This window comes from Mobula birostris, chromosome 2 (assembly GCF_030028105.1).
Source record: "Mobula birostris isolate sMobBir1 chromosome 2, sMobBir1.hap1, whole genome shotgun sequence".
Classification (NCBI taxonomy): domain Eukaryota; kingdom Metazoa; phylum Chordata; class Chondrichthyes; order Myliobatiformes; family Myliobatidae; genus Mobula; species Mobula birostris.
The window spans coordinates 156240463-156254817 of NC_092371.1; the positions used below are offsets into that span (position 1 = coordinate 156240463).

Below are 14355 nucleotides of genomic sequence, written 5' to 3' on the forward strand. Positions count from 1 at the left end.
TACTTGCATTTAAAGAACAGTAGTTGAATCAGAACAACTCAGTAAAAACTTAATTAGGAAAAATATTGCAGGTAGTTAATATATTAAATGTTGCTGATGAGGTAATTTTCTGCTGCTGCACGCATCTTTACATGTTTTCAATTAATGTAGCATTAACTTAATGTTGAGTTTCAGTTTGAAAGCACAGTGTTCAAATCAACAAGTCTTGTTGAAGGATGACAGGATCTCCCAACTCTGCATACTTGAAACAATTTTCACAGTTGTCTGTCCCAAATTGCCCTTGACGAGGAGATGGTGAGCTACTTTCTTGAAGTATTGCAGTCCTTCTGAATAAAGTGCTCCCATCGTGCTATGGACTAGAGAGTTTCAGGATTTAGATAAAGTGAAAGTGAAGAAGTGATATATTTTCAAGTCATAATAAGTGAATGGGAGAGAAAAGTGCAGAAGCTGATGTTCTCATCTGGCTGCTGTCCTTGCCCTTTATTGTGATGGAGTTGTGTGATCGGGAAGTGCTGACAGAATAGCTCAGAGGAATAACTGCAATGCTTTTTGTAGATGCTCCACACTGCAGCCGTACAGTTGGTGATGTAGAGAATAAGGTTTATAGCAGGAGTAGGTAGATTTAGTCTTCAACACAATTCAGACTTAGAAACCAATCAGTTGAGCTGCTAGGTCCTGAACTGTGTCAACTTCTTAAAAATTGCCGAAGTGCATTCATCCAGCTTAGTGAAGAATAAGAATAATATTCCTTTCTGCTTTTGTATTTTGTAGATGGAGGGAAGACTTAGGGGATCAGGAGATGTGGCATTTTCCAGAGGATACCCAGCCTCTAACGTTTTCATGTATCCGTGGTATTATGTGGTTGGTGTAGTTGAATTTCTGGTGATTAGTAATCTCCAAGGTGTTAATAGTGTACTGGGTGATAGTACTGACATTGAACCTCAAGGTAGGCAGTTAGATTCCTATCAGCGGTGCTTTTATGGCATGAATGCTATTTGCTGTTTAATCAGCCTTGCCTGAATGTTGTCTAGGACTTGCTGCATGCTTCATTTCCTGAGAGACTGTTAAACATCATGCAACTGTTAGCAAATGTTGTCAGATCGCCGGTGGTAAGAGTGGGCTCCCTCATCTCTGCCCCTCTGACCCTCGACACAGGTGGCCCTGAGGGCTATGTCCTCAGCCCCCTTCTTTACTCTGTGTATACCCATGTCTGTGTTGCCACACACAGCTCCAATCTGCTAATTAAATTTGCTGACAACTCTACATCCATTGGCCCAATCTTAAATAATAACAAGATAACCTACAGAGAAGAAGTCATCACCCATAGTGGTGTCAAGAATACAATCTCTCCCTCAATGTTGCAAAAACAAAGGAGCTGGTTATGGACTACAGGAGGGATGGAGACAAGCTAACCTCTGTTAACATCAATGGATCTGAGGTTGAGAAGGTTAAGTTCCTCAGCATACACATCACCAAGGATCTCACATGGTCTGTACATACCGGCAGTATGGTGAAAAAAGCACAACAGAGCCTCTTTCACTTCAGACAATTGGAGGTGTTTGGCATGAGTCCCCAGATCTTAAAGACTTTCTACAGGGGCACAATTGAGAGCATTCTGACTGACTGCATCACTGCCTGGTGTGGGAACTGTACTTCCCTTAATCAACTGTACTTCCCTTCGAGCTCTGCTTCCCTCCCTGATGAGCTCAATTACTTCTACACTCGCTTTGACCGAGAGAACAAGGAGGTCACCCTCAAAGCGGATCTCCCACCTGGTGAACTGCCTCTCTCACTTTCCACCTCCAATGTTTGCACCACCCTGAGCAGGCTGAATGTATGGAAGGCAGCTGGTCCGGATGGAATACCTGGCCGTGTGTTCAGAGTCTGTGCAGGGCAGTTGGCTGGGGTCTTCATGGACATTTTAAATCTGTCCCTGGCCCAGACAGTTGTCCCCACAAGCTTCAAGATCGCCACCATTGTGCCAGTGCCGAAACATTCCACCTCCACGGGCCTGAATAACTTCCGCCCAGTTGCACTCACCTCCATTATTGCAAAGTGCTTTGAGAGACTGGTTCTATCTCATCTGAAATCCTGTTTGCCCACTACCCTGGACCCCCATTAATTTGCCTATCGCACCAACAGGTCAACAGAGGATGCCACCTCCACGGCACTTCACTCTGCCCTGACCCACCTGGACAGCCCCAACTCTTACGTCAGAATGCTGCTCATTGACTTTAGTTCAGCATTCAATACTGTGATCCCCTCCAAGCTGATCGCCAAACTTCTCCAGCTTGGTATCAGCTCATCCCTCTGCAATTGGGCCTTGGACTTTCTGACTAACAGACCCCAATCAGTTAAGTTAGACAACCTCTCCTCCTCCACTCTCACCCTGAACACCAGCGTGCCTCAAGGCTGTGTGCTGAGCCCTCTTCTGTACTCCATTTTCACCTATGACTGTGTTCCTGTACATGGTTCTAACTCCATAATTAAGTTCGCAGAAGACACCCCGGTGGTTGGCCCGATCAGAGGGGATGAAGAGACAGCCGACAGGGATGAGGTCCAGCACCTGGCTGCATGGTGTGCCAACAACAACCTGGCCCTTAACGCCCAGAAGACCAAGGAGATCATTGTGGACTTCAGGCATGCTAGGAGCCACACTCACGTCCCCATCTACATCAACGGAGCTGTAGTGGAGCGTGTATCAAGCTTCAGATTCCTTAGTGTCCACATTTCTGAGGATCTCACCTGGTCCCTGAACTCCTCCATCCTGATCAAAAAGGTGCATCAGCGCCTTTATTTCCTGCAGAGCATCAAGAAATCTCACCTCTATCCCAGGATACTGACAGACTTTTACTGCTGTACCATTGAGAGCATACTCACCAACTGCATTTCAGTTGACCCGTAATGGCAATTGTCCCGTATCAGACCGCAAAGCACTCCAGCGTGTGGTGAAAACTGCCCAGTGGATTATTGGCACCCAATTGCCCACCATTGAGAACATCTACCACAAACGCTTCCTGGGCAGGGCGAAAAGCATTATCAAGGATGCATCTTACCCAAACCATGGACTTTTTACTCTCCTCCCATCTGGTAGGTGCTGCAGGAGCCTCTGCTCCTGCACCAGCAGGCACAGGAAGAGCTTCTTCCCTGAGGCTGTGACCCTGCTGAACCTCGCATCACAGCGCTAAGCAGTATTGCACCCATATTGTACTGTCTCAGTACTTTTATATTTGTGTGCTGTAGCACTTTTTATTCACAGTTATTTTGTAAATAACACTATTCTTTGCATTTCTGGTTAGATGCTAACTGCATTTCATTGGCTTTGTATCTGTACTGGGAAAAATGACAATAACGTTGAATCTAATCCAATAGTTCTCTGCAGAGAGTGGTGCGGACAGCCTAGCACATCAGAAGATGTGAACCTCCCACTATTCAGAACACTCACAAAGACAGGTGTGTGAAAAGGGCCCAAAGGATCATTGGGGACCTGAGTCACTCCAACCACAAACTGTTCCAGCTGCTACCATCTGGGAAACAGTACCACAGCATAAGGGCCAGGACCAACAGGCTGCAGGATAGCTTTTTCCACCAGGCCATCAGACTGATTAATTCATGAAGATACAATTGTATTTCTATGTTTCTATTGTCAGTCCTGTTGTACATACTATTTATTACAAATTACTATAAACTGCACATTTAGATGGAGACATAACATAAAGATTTTTACTCATGTATGTGAAGGATGTAAGTAATAAAGTCAAATCAAATCTTACATTGACTTTGGTGAAGGCATAGTTATTGATGAAGCAACTGAAGATGGTTTTTCCTAGAGCATTGCTATAAGAAGTTCCTGCAGTGATGTCCATCAGCTTGGGATGCTTGACCTCCCACCACCACAAAGTGTGGCCCCAACCACTGGTGTGTTTTTCTCATTTGCTCAATAACTTCAATTGTACCAGTGCTCCTTGATACCATACTTGGTAAAATGCTGGCATGATGTTAAGGGCAATTACTCTTACCACACCTATGAAATTAGCTCTAAAGTCCATATATGAACCAAGGATAAGGTGAGGTTGAGAGTTGAAGAGGACTGGCCTGATCTAAAGTGTGCATCAGTAAGGTGGTTGCTGGTGAGTTGGTGCCTCTCGGTTAGCACTGTTGCTGGCACTTTCTATCACCTTGATGATTGAGAATAAAACTAATTGGATTTGTCTATTCCTTGAACATAGCAAAGCAATTTTTGTTTCTGTCAAGCAGATGCCAGCATCTTTCAACAGAGATGCAGGTTGTCAGTGCTAGATTCTACTTATGTTACATATATGTAAGTGTGCATGTTTAGCAAGCCAATATGAATGAAATTGAACATCTTAAGTTCTCAGAAAATGGATTCTGCACTGCTGAATTCTGCTTCCTTGAGTTCTCTTGTGAAACACAAAAGTATTAATATTTCTCAAACTTCCTAGTTGTGAAAATACCAATTATGATATGAGCTTAATCCAACTTTCAAAAGAGCAAAATTGTTATTTTCTCGTGTATAACTGTTGATGTTTGGAGTGTTCAAACACTTAACTTTGTCTTAAGCTTGTTTCAAGATTGCTTTCCACCAGTAGCTTTAAGTTTTGTTTAAGGTTCTATTAGATGCAGCATGGATTCAGAAAGGGCAGGTCCTGTTTGGCAAATTTACTGGAGTTCTTTGGGGACATAATGAGTGCAGTGGATTGAGGAGAACAGGTGGACATCATGTGCTGGGATTTCCAGAAGGCGTTCGATAAGGTGCCGCACAAGAGACTTATAAATAAGATACAGATGCATGGAGTCGGAGGAAGTGTATTGGCATGGATAGTGGATTGGTTAACCAATGGAAGGCAGAGAGTTGGTATAAATAGGTTTTGCTGATTGGCAGTCGGTGGTGAGTGGGGTGCCGCAGGGGTCGGTGCTGGGCACGCAGCTGTCTACCATTTACATTGATGATTTAGAAGAGGGGACTGAGTGTAGTGTAGCAAAATTTGCTAATGACACTAAACTGAGTGGAAAACAAATTGTACAGAGGATGTGGTGAGTCTGCAGCGGGATATAGATAGGTTAAGTGAGTGGGCTAAGGTCTTGCAGATGGAATACAACGTTGGTAAATGCAAGATCATCCACTTTGGAAGGAATAATGGAAGAGCAGATTATTATTTAAATAGTGAAAGATTGCAGCATGCTGTTGTGCAGAGAGACTTGGGAGTGCTTGTTCATGAATCGCAAAAAGTTGGCTTGCAGGCACAATAGGTTATTAAGAAGGCAAACAGAATGTTGGCCTTCATTGCTAGAGGGATTGAACTCAAGAGCAGGGAGGTCATGTTGCAACTATACAGGGTACTGATGAGGCCGCACCTGGAATATTGTGTACAGTTCTGGTCTCTATACTTGAGGAAGGATATACTGGCTTTGGAGGCAGTGTAGAGGTTCACCAGGTTGATTCCAGGGATGAAGGGGTTAACCTATTAGGAGAGATTGAGTCGCCTGGGACTATACTCTCTAGAGTTCGGAAGAATGAGAGGGGATCTAATAGAAACATACAAAATCTTGAAAGGGATAGATAATATAGAAGTAGGAAAGTTGTTTCCATTGGTAGGTGAGACTAGAACTAGGAGACATTGCCTCAAGATTCAGGGGAAAAGATTTAGGACGGAGATTAGGAGAAACTGTTTTTCCCAGAGACTGCTGAATCTGTGGAATTCTCTGCCCAGGGAAGCAGTTGAACTTCCTTACTAAATATATTTAAGAAACAGTTAGATCTTAGTAAGGAAATTAAGGGTTATGGGGAAAAGGCAGGTAGATGGAGCTGAGTTTACAGACAGATCAACTGTGATCTTATTGAATGGCGGGGCAGGTGTGATGGGCCGGATGGCCTACTTCTGCTCCTATTTCTTTTGTTCTTATTAAGTACAGGGCTGAAATTGAGAGTAAGTGCTGGCCTCCCATCCAGATAGTGTTTGAGTTCCAGAACTATTATATTTGGTTTGTTGCAGTTGGCATTTTATTAATTCTAGGTCAGGCTACTCAGTTGAAAAGTGGATCATATGCTCAAGGTGATTCAACTGTACTGGGAAGAAATGGTGTCTTAATTTTGTTAAGTTCTGCTATAAATGTACCATAACATTTATCAATTACATCAAGAGTACGAATAATGGAAATGAGCAGAGATTATTTCAGAGGCTTTATTTATATGGAAGAGTATTTATTTCAGTTTTGCGTATGTGCAAAACACTACGACCTCATACTTTTGTATGACCTCATACTTATCTCATATTAAACCTCACTTGCCAGGTTTTTGCCATCTAAGTATATCCTGTTGCAGAATACAACCTGTGATTATTGCCGCATGCCCTTCTGTTGATTTTCATGTCATCACCATATGTGTTTTATTGGCCTTCACTCCATTTATAATACAGCATGGTTAATGTGTGAAGTTTCAGTGATGATTCCATGCCAGTGAACATTATTCTTTACTCATTAATGATTTTTGACTACTAATGTCAAGCCCACTCAAGCTGGGTCCATATGCTTTAAGATAGATTCCCACAGGACTGATTTTGACTCTGTCTCACTTTTGCATCGATATAAATGCTATCTCTGTCACAATAGCAAGGAAGTTCATGCATGCTGACAAAATAGATGAACAATAAAGATAACCTAGCATCACCTTATCCATTGCTTTTCTGACTGTAGACTTTAGGAATTTTTTGATTCATTTTTTAGGATGTGTCATGCTGATATGGCCAACAATTATGCCTCATTGTCCTTGGGAACCAAAGGGGAACTTGCTAATCTGTGAAATATACCAGATAGATTTTTATAATGCATAAGTTGTTTTACGTCTGAATTATTAATCTGAAGTGAAATTCTACACCTACTATAATGGTTTGTACTCAGCTCTCTGGATTGCCTGTACATTAACAGATGTATCACTGCTGTACATGTAATTATTGCTGATCTCTAGTCATTCTCAGCAGGTGATTGGGAAATTTAGGCATTCTATAAAATGTGCAGAATTTTTTTTTTAACAATGCCTTTAGAAAGGGAGTTCTATGGTTCTGCTCAATATTACTGAAGCAATTGTAACATATAGGGAGAATCATTGAGAGATGTAGCACGAGAATACCCACTTACACAAATCCTTTATTATCTTTTTATTATTCTTCATCTCAGCCCAGATTCTGCCACTCTCCTTTGCACTAGGGGCAATTCACAATAGCTAATTAACCTACCAGCTCATATGTCTTTGGGAGGCGAGTGGAAACTGAAGCTTCTAACTCAGTCACAGGGGGAGCATGTAAACTCAGAGTACCCAAGGTCAGGATTGATTTGCGATCTCTTCTGCTGCAAGGCAGCTATACCACTGTAACACCTGATATACAGCAGTTTCATGTGAAGAAAATGTGCAACTTGAGTAATGGTGGTGGTCCCATTTTACTGCTGTCTTTATGCTAGGAAGTAAGAGTAATTTGTTTTGGAGATAGTGGAATAAATCATGGAGAATTGTGTTGGCGAGTAAATCATGGTGAGTACATTGTCAAAAATAAAATTGCTAAATAATACAAACTTTAATTGCATTGAAAAGTTTGCATTTTCATTATCTGGTTGTTTTGCAAATTGTATAAGAGTTTATTATATTAAATAATTTTTTAAAACCTTACACAAAATACTTGGTAGTGGTCCATTTTTGCTCCTCTTGAAGTTTCAACAAAATATTGTTACTATTTGCCAAATTATAGTTTTCTTTACCTGAATTTTATCAGTGGACGTCCTTAATTTCACGATCTGTCATTGAAATATTTGTTCTTGTGCATTTCAATTATTGTAAATTGAGAACAAAATTAGTGTACAGATAGTAAATTGGGGTAAAATATTATAAGAATGTATCACTACTTCCTTTAAATCCTTGGCAATATTCTAAAAACTGCTTCTGTCTGATCTGTCATTAACATATTTTATAAAATCTTCTTAGTTTATTTTTATGTCAAGGCAGTTGATAATCAAATCATTATTGAATTATTTGTGTAACCTTTCAAATTGTAATTTGTTTTGAATAATATTGGAATGCTTTAGTTGTAATTATTCTGCTTTTTAAACACAACTGCAATTTGCTTCTGAATTTTTCTTCATTCATTTAGTTTTTATATGCAAATCAACTATTTGTCATGACATTTTAAATTTTAAACTCTGAACATAATACATTTGCAGAATAAGCATTTATTTAGAAGATGGAGTACTTGTATGGATGCAATGGATATCAGTGGATTACAGTGCATGTGATTCACTGGCTGCACCAGCATTTGTTTTAAGAAAGTGTAAATGAGCTTGCTTTTTGAATTGCTCCACTCTTTCTGGTAATGGTGCTCTGAGAGTGACATTATTATATTCAATATGACTAAGTTGCGACCAAAGGTAACCCTATAATGTGTTTTGCATTGTTAAATTTGATTGAAATTAGTTGAATCATATTTCTTGGTTCAGTTCTATTTATACCCTTACTGTATGTTCTGGTTGTTGCTTCCTCGTGTTTATAGTTCTACCTTTTAATATCTATGTGATGAGGTAATATTTTCATGTTGAGTCAACTATTTGGGGATCAAATTAACTTGGTGGTCTGAGGTCTTACACCAGGAGATACTTGGAGAAGTGGACTCCAATCTCTTTCAATCAGATAAGGTTTCCTATAAATTTGAATCTTGCAGCCTTGGCCTAATAGTTTGCAGTAGGAGGGGAATTTATGACTAGTATGTTAGATTTTGTATATCCATGGTAATAAAGATTATTTTTGATTTGTGTATTCAGGTGAACCAGACAGTATCCAACTCAAAGCAAGAAGATTCAAATACAACCTGGCTAACAAAGATGTGTGATGCAAAGGCACCTGAGGGTGAGTTGAGTTTTAGAGAGATCCTGGATAAAAATAGGCCCTCCACCTCCCCGAATTTATTCCAAACATTCTTCATCCATTTTATATTAAACTTGCCCTTGCCCTTTTTTCTCTTCTGCATATTCCCATGAAGTCCCTAGATTCTACCACTCATTTACACACCAGTGCCAATAATCTACCAATCTGCACATTTTTGGCCTGTGGAAAGAAACCAAAGTAGCGGAGGAAATCCACGCGGTCACAGGGAGAACATGCAAACTTGGTGTAGACAGGACTGGACATCAGCATTAAACTTGGGTCTAGAGCTATGAGGCAGCAACTCCACCATCTGGAGCACTGTGCCTCTTCCCTTTAACCCTTTGTTTGGCAGGTGAACAAATAGAGTTACTTTAAAGACAAAATAGAATATGAAAACTAAAACAACAGGAATACTGCAGATGCTGGAAATTCAAGCAACACACATCAAAGTTGCTGGTGAACGCAGCAGTCCAGGCAGCATCTCCAGGAAGAGGTACAGTGGACGTTTCAGGCTGAGACCCTTCGTCAGGACGGAGGGTCTCGGCCTGAAACGTCGACTGTACCTCTTCCTAGAGATGCTGCCTGGCCTGCTGCGTTCACCAGCAACTTTGATATGAAAACTAAAGGAGGTTTTGGAACTTGCTAAGTTTAATATATACAGTGTGTATTGAATGGGACCTGGTTACAAATGAGACAATATATGCATCTTAATATGGCTAGGATAAGTGGGAGTGCACTGTATATTCCCTGTTGATATTATACTTTTAGCCACTCTCTCCAGTTGAACCAGATTAAATTCAGGTGTGACCCTGACCCTGAACCCTATTACATCAACTTTGTACTTTTAGAATGTTAACTTGTGCCAATGCACTGAAGTGTTGAAACTCAAGTCCATTTTCTTGCTAATACCAAACTCAATTACTTAAAGCTAGTTTATCTTGAAAGATTGAAGCCCAATAATATTTATCTATCCTATCCTTGATAACCAATTGAAATCTCAAATTTATGGTGATATTCTCATGCTTTGTTCCTGGTGACGAAGTTGTAACTGAACATGTTAAAGTGCTATACCAAATCAGGTAAACTTGTGCTCTCTTCAAGGCCAATATATGCCTCCCATGCTGCAGTACATTTAGCTGAGAACTCTCCTGTAGATTCTCATGGAGTCATAAAATTGTACAGCACAGAAACAGGCCCTTCGGTCCAACTCGGGTCTTGCTAACTAGTATGCCTTCCTGAGCTCGTCAGGTTTACCTATATTTGATCAATATCCATTTAAACCTTTAAACCTTTTCTATCAATATACTTTTTACAAATATATTTTAAATATTATAACTGCACCCACCTTTACCACTTCCTCTGGCATCTAGTTTCACTTACCCACCACCGTCTGTGTGAGGAAAAAATGCTCTTCTCAGGTTCCCTTTAAATCTTTACATCTTCAAGTATGCTCTCCAGTTTTAGTCTGCCGAATTCTGGGAATCCTATCAGAGTCATATATCACTGGTATATATTATGAAATTTGTTAACTTTGAGGCAGCAATACATGATAAATATAGAAAAAAAACTGAATTGGAGTAAGAGTGTATATGTACATGGAAGTGAAGTTTAAATGAGTAGTGAAAAAACGGAAGTTTAAAAAAAGTAGTGAGGTAGTGTTCGTGGGTACAATGACCGTTTTAGAAATCTGATGGCGGTGGGGGGGGGAAGAAGCTGATCCTGAACTGCTCAGTGTGTGCCTTCAGGCTTCTGTACCTCCTTCCTGATGATAACAATGAGAAGATGGATGTACTGGGTGGTGGGGGTCCCAAATGATGGACATTGCCTTCCTGAGGCACCGCTCCTTGAAGATGTTAGGTACTTTGGAGGCTAGTACCTATGACGGAGCTGACTAATTTTGCAAGTTTCTGCAACTTACTTCGATCCTGTGCGGTAACCACCCCCTCCCCCCCCTCCACCCCCATTCCAGAGCCAGTCAGAATGCTCTACACAGTACATCTGTGCCCTTCGTGTTGTTAAAAATGTCTTTTTTTTTTTAGCTTTTCCTGCGTTTTTGTTTGAATTTAGAATTCCAGAGTGTGTAGTTTTTTTTTTCTTTTTCTTAAAATTATCATTTTCTATGATTTTTGTATGGCCACTTGAGTCTCCATTTCTAGTTTTCTTTGTCTCTGCCTTATCTAAAGTATATTTGTATGCATTTGGACTCCACAGGTTTAATGTGGTTAGTTGGTCAGTCTAACCACTTTTGAAATAGGGAAGCTTCTCCAGAAATCCTTTATGGTTTGTTAGTAACAATATGCTTATGTCTCTGAGTATTAAATTCCCCCAAATCTTTTTCTACATCTGTACCATCAAGCCCTTTTATAATTGTATTAAGTTGGTCTTGAACCAGCTCTTTTCATTTTGGTCTGCTCAGCTTTTTTTTTATGGTTGCAAACGTTCTTTGCAGAATGCAGATGTTACTAGAAATGCCTGAATTTATTGTCCGATTTGTTGCTAAATTGACGAGGTTTGGTGGGAATTGGTAGATAAGGCTTGAATTTATATGGATCATTTTTTATCATCTTTCTTGTCTGTCAACTATTTAATTCAGTAAATATTTTGAATACTACAAAAAACTGGTTCGGAAGGGCTCAAAGGGTTCAATAATAATAATCTAAACTTGTCCATGAGTTGTACAAATCCAGTAAAGCATATGTCACACAAAATGCTGGAAGAACTCAGCAGGCCAGCCAGCATCTATGGAAAAGAGTATAGTGGATGTTTTGGACCAATACCCTTCATCAGGGTTCTGATGAAGAGTCTCAGCCTGAAACTTAGACCGTACTCTTTTCATAGATGCTGCCTGGCCTGCTGAGTTCTTTCAGCATTTTGTGTGTGTTGCTCAGGTTTCCAGCATCTGCAGATTTACTCTTGTTTGTGAAAGCACATGTCATATTGGGGAAGACAGATGGGCGCCAGAAAATTGAAGGCTGATCAGAATCAGATTTATTAACTTGGAAATATGTCATGAAATTTGTTGTTTTGCAGCAACAGTACAGTGCAATATATAAGAATGATTACAAATTACTATAAATTATGAATAAGAATATATTTTAAGAAGTGCGTAAAGTGGGTGAAATAATGATGCCACACCCGATTAAATGCTGTTTTGAAGTCTAGCGCAATCATGTTCACCTCACCACTGGAATTTAGCTGTTTGGTCCAAGGCTGAGGTCTGGGACTGAGTAATCAGGAAAAATCCAAACTACGCCTTGGGAACAGGTTATTGGTGAGGTGGTGCCTCTAAATAGCACTGTTGATGAAAACTCCCATTATTTGTTAAAGATTGAGAGCTGACTAATTTTGTGGTAATTAGCCAGATTTGGATTTGCTTTTGATGATAATACCATACTTGAGCAATTTTCAATTTTATCTGTATGGACAGTCATTGCCACAGAGGGCTGTGAATGCCAAGTCGTTTGTGCATTTAAGACAGAGATTGATAGTTTTCTGATAGGTAAAAGTATTTTGGAATATGAGGCAGAATGGAATTAATGAAAAATAATCAGGCATTGACCAGACTCAATGGGACAAATTCTGCTTCTACATCTTAAGGACATAATAGCTGGTGTCTTATTCCACTATCCCCACATATCCACCAAACTGTTAGGGGGGTGGGGGAGAGAACTTGCCCTCAGATCCGCTTTAAAACTCTCCCCTTCTTATTTTTTGACAATTATTTTCTCAAAAAAGGACAAATGCCACTGGAACCCTATCGTTAGTTCAGTAGTAGGTTCCCAACTAAAGGTGAGAATGGGATAAGAGCATGCATTGTAGGCATAGCAGGGAGTGAAATGGAGTTCAATCACAGGGGTTACTTGAATTAGAATATAAAAGAGAAGTGGTAGGAGGTAAGTAAGTTAGTTTCTGTATGTAAAGGAAGTTGTTGTACTTTAAGACATTCAATTTTGGTAAATAAAAGTATACACTTTATATAGAAACAAAAGTGAAAATGGGGGACACCTCCCTCTCTCTTGCCAGGGAGAGAAAACCTGTGGGTTGTCAAATTTTGGGTGAAATATGAAGCTTTTGGGTTAACTGCACGGTCTGTGTCTTTGCTATCGCTGAGCACACGCTTGGGCTCGGTAATTGTACCAATGCACACTTAATTTTGCTGGTGGGGGGAAGGGGGATCATTGCTCGCTGCTGCTTAAGCATGGGAAGGGGGTGCTGGGGGGGATTTTGGGGTTCTCACATTTAACTGTCATTCATTCTTTGGGGCATTTCTCTGTTTTCGTGGATGATTTATGAAGAAAAAACATTTTAGGATGTATATTGTATACATTTCTCTGACATTAACTTGACCTTAGAAGCTTTTGAACCTTTGAAAACACTATTGACCAGGTATGGCACGAGGAGGCCATGCCATGTTTTGGAACATAATTCCAAAAGATCCCAGAGCAGACCAGATAAATATTGACATTTTTAATACTGGCATTTTAATATCTATCTTTTCTGATAATATTTATTGTTATCTCACTGGAAGCAAAGATAATGTGGACCTGAGCCTCAATACTCTCCCCCCCTTGTGCAATTGGATCCTAGATTTCCTCACTTGCAGACCCCAGACATTTTGGATTAGCAAAAACATCTCATCCACAATCTCCACCAGCACAGTAGCACCACACGAATGTATATTTAGTCCCCTGCTCTACTTGCTTTACACTTATAACTCTGTGGCTAAGTATCACCATATACAAGTTTGCTGATGATGCCACTGCAAAACACAGTGGATTTGGCCCAGTATGTCACAGGTAAAACCCTCACAACTATTGAGCACATCTGCATGATACGTTGCTGTAGAATAGCACCATACATCATCAAAGATTCTCACCACTCAGCCATGCTCTTTACTTGTTGCTGCCATCAGGTAGAAGGTACAGTTGCCTCATTCGCACCACAAGGTTCAAGAACAGTTAATACACCTCAGATGTCAGGCTCTTGAGCAAAAGGGGATAAGTACATTTGTTTAAGGACTCTTTTAACTTGTTTTTTTCATGCTCGCTTATTGCTATGTATTTATTGGTATTTGTACAGTTAATAGCTCTTGATGTTTACAGTTACTGTTCTATAGATTTGCTCAGTATGCCCACAGAAAAAGACTCACAGGATTGGGTATGATGACATGGATGTACTCTGGGATAATAGATTTTACTTTAAACTTTGACTCCCTTGTATTTTGAATGTCTGTCAGTCTCTGCTTTGAATGTATTCAATGAATCAGCCACTGCAGCTCCATGGGGTAGAGAATTCCACCACTCTTTGGTTCCTTTATTTAAATAGAGCAGCAGAGAAGAACCAGGTGACTGCAGGTTCACAAATCATATATCAGTGTATTGGGGCATGATGGGGAAGAATTTTAAGGGACTGTATTGATATACACTTGG

General features: G+C 40.2%; 1 protein-coding gene across 4 annotated transcripts in view; it reads left to right on the forward strand.

Moving 5' to 3' along the window:
* lmbrd1 (LMBR1 domain containing 1) overlaps positions 1-14355 on the forward strand; it is a 199565-nt gene that overhangs the window by 165107 nt on the left and 20103 nt on the right. For all 4 annotated transcript variants that reach the window (XM_072250485.1, XM_072250481.1, XM_072250494.1 and 1 more), the window contains one exon: positions 8824-8908. In XM_072250485.1, the coding sequence (XP_072106586.1) occupies positions 8824-8908 (85 nt within the window). The remainder of the gene's footprint in view (positions 1-8823; positions 8909-14355) is intronic.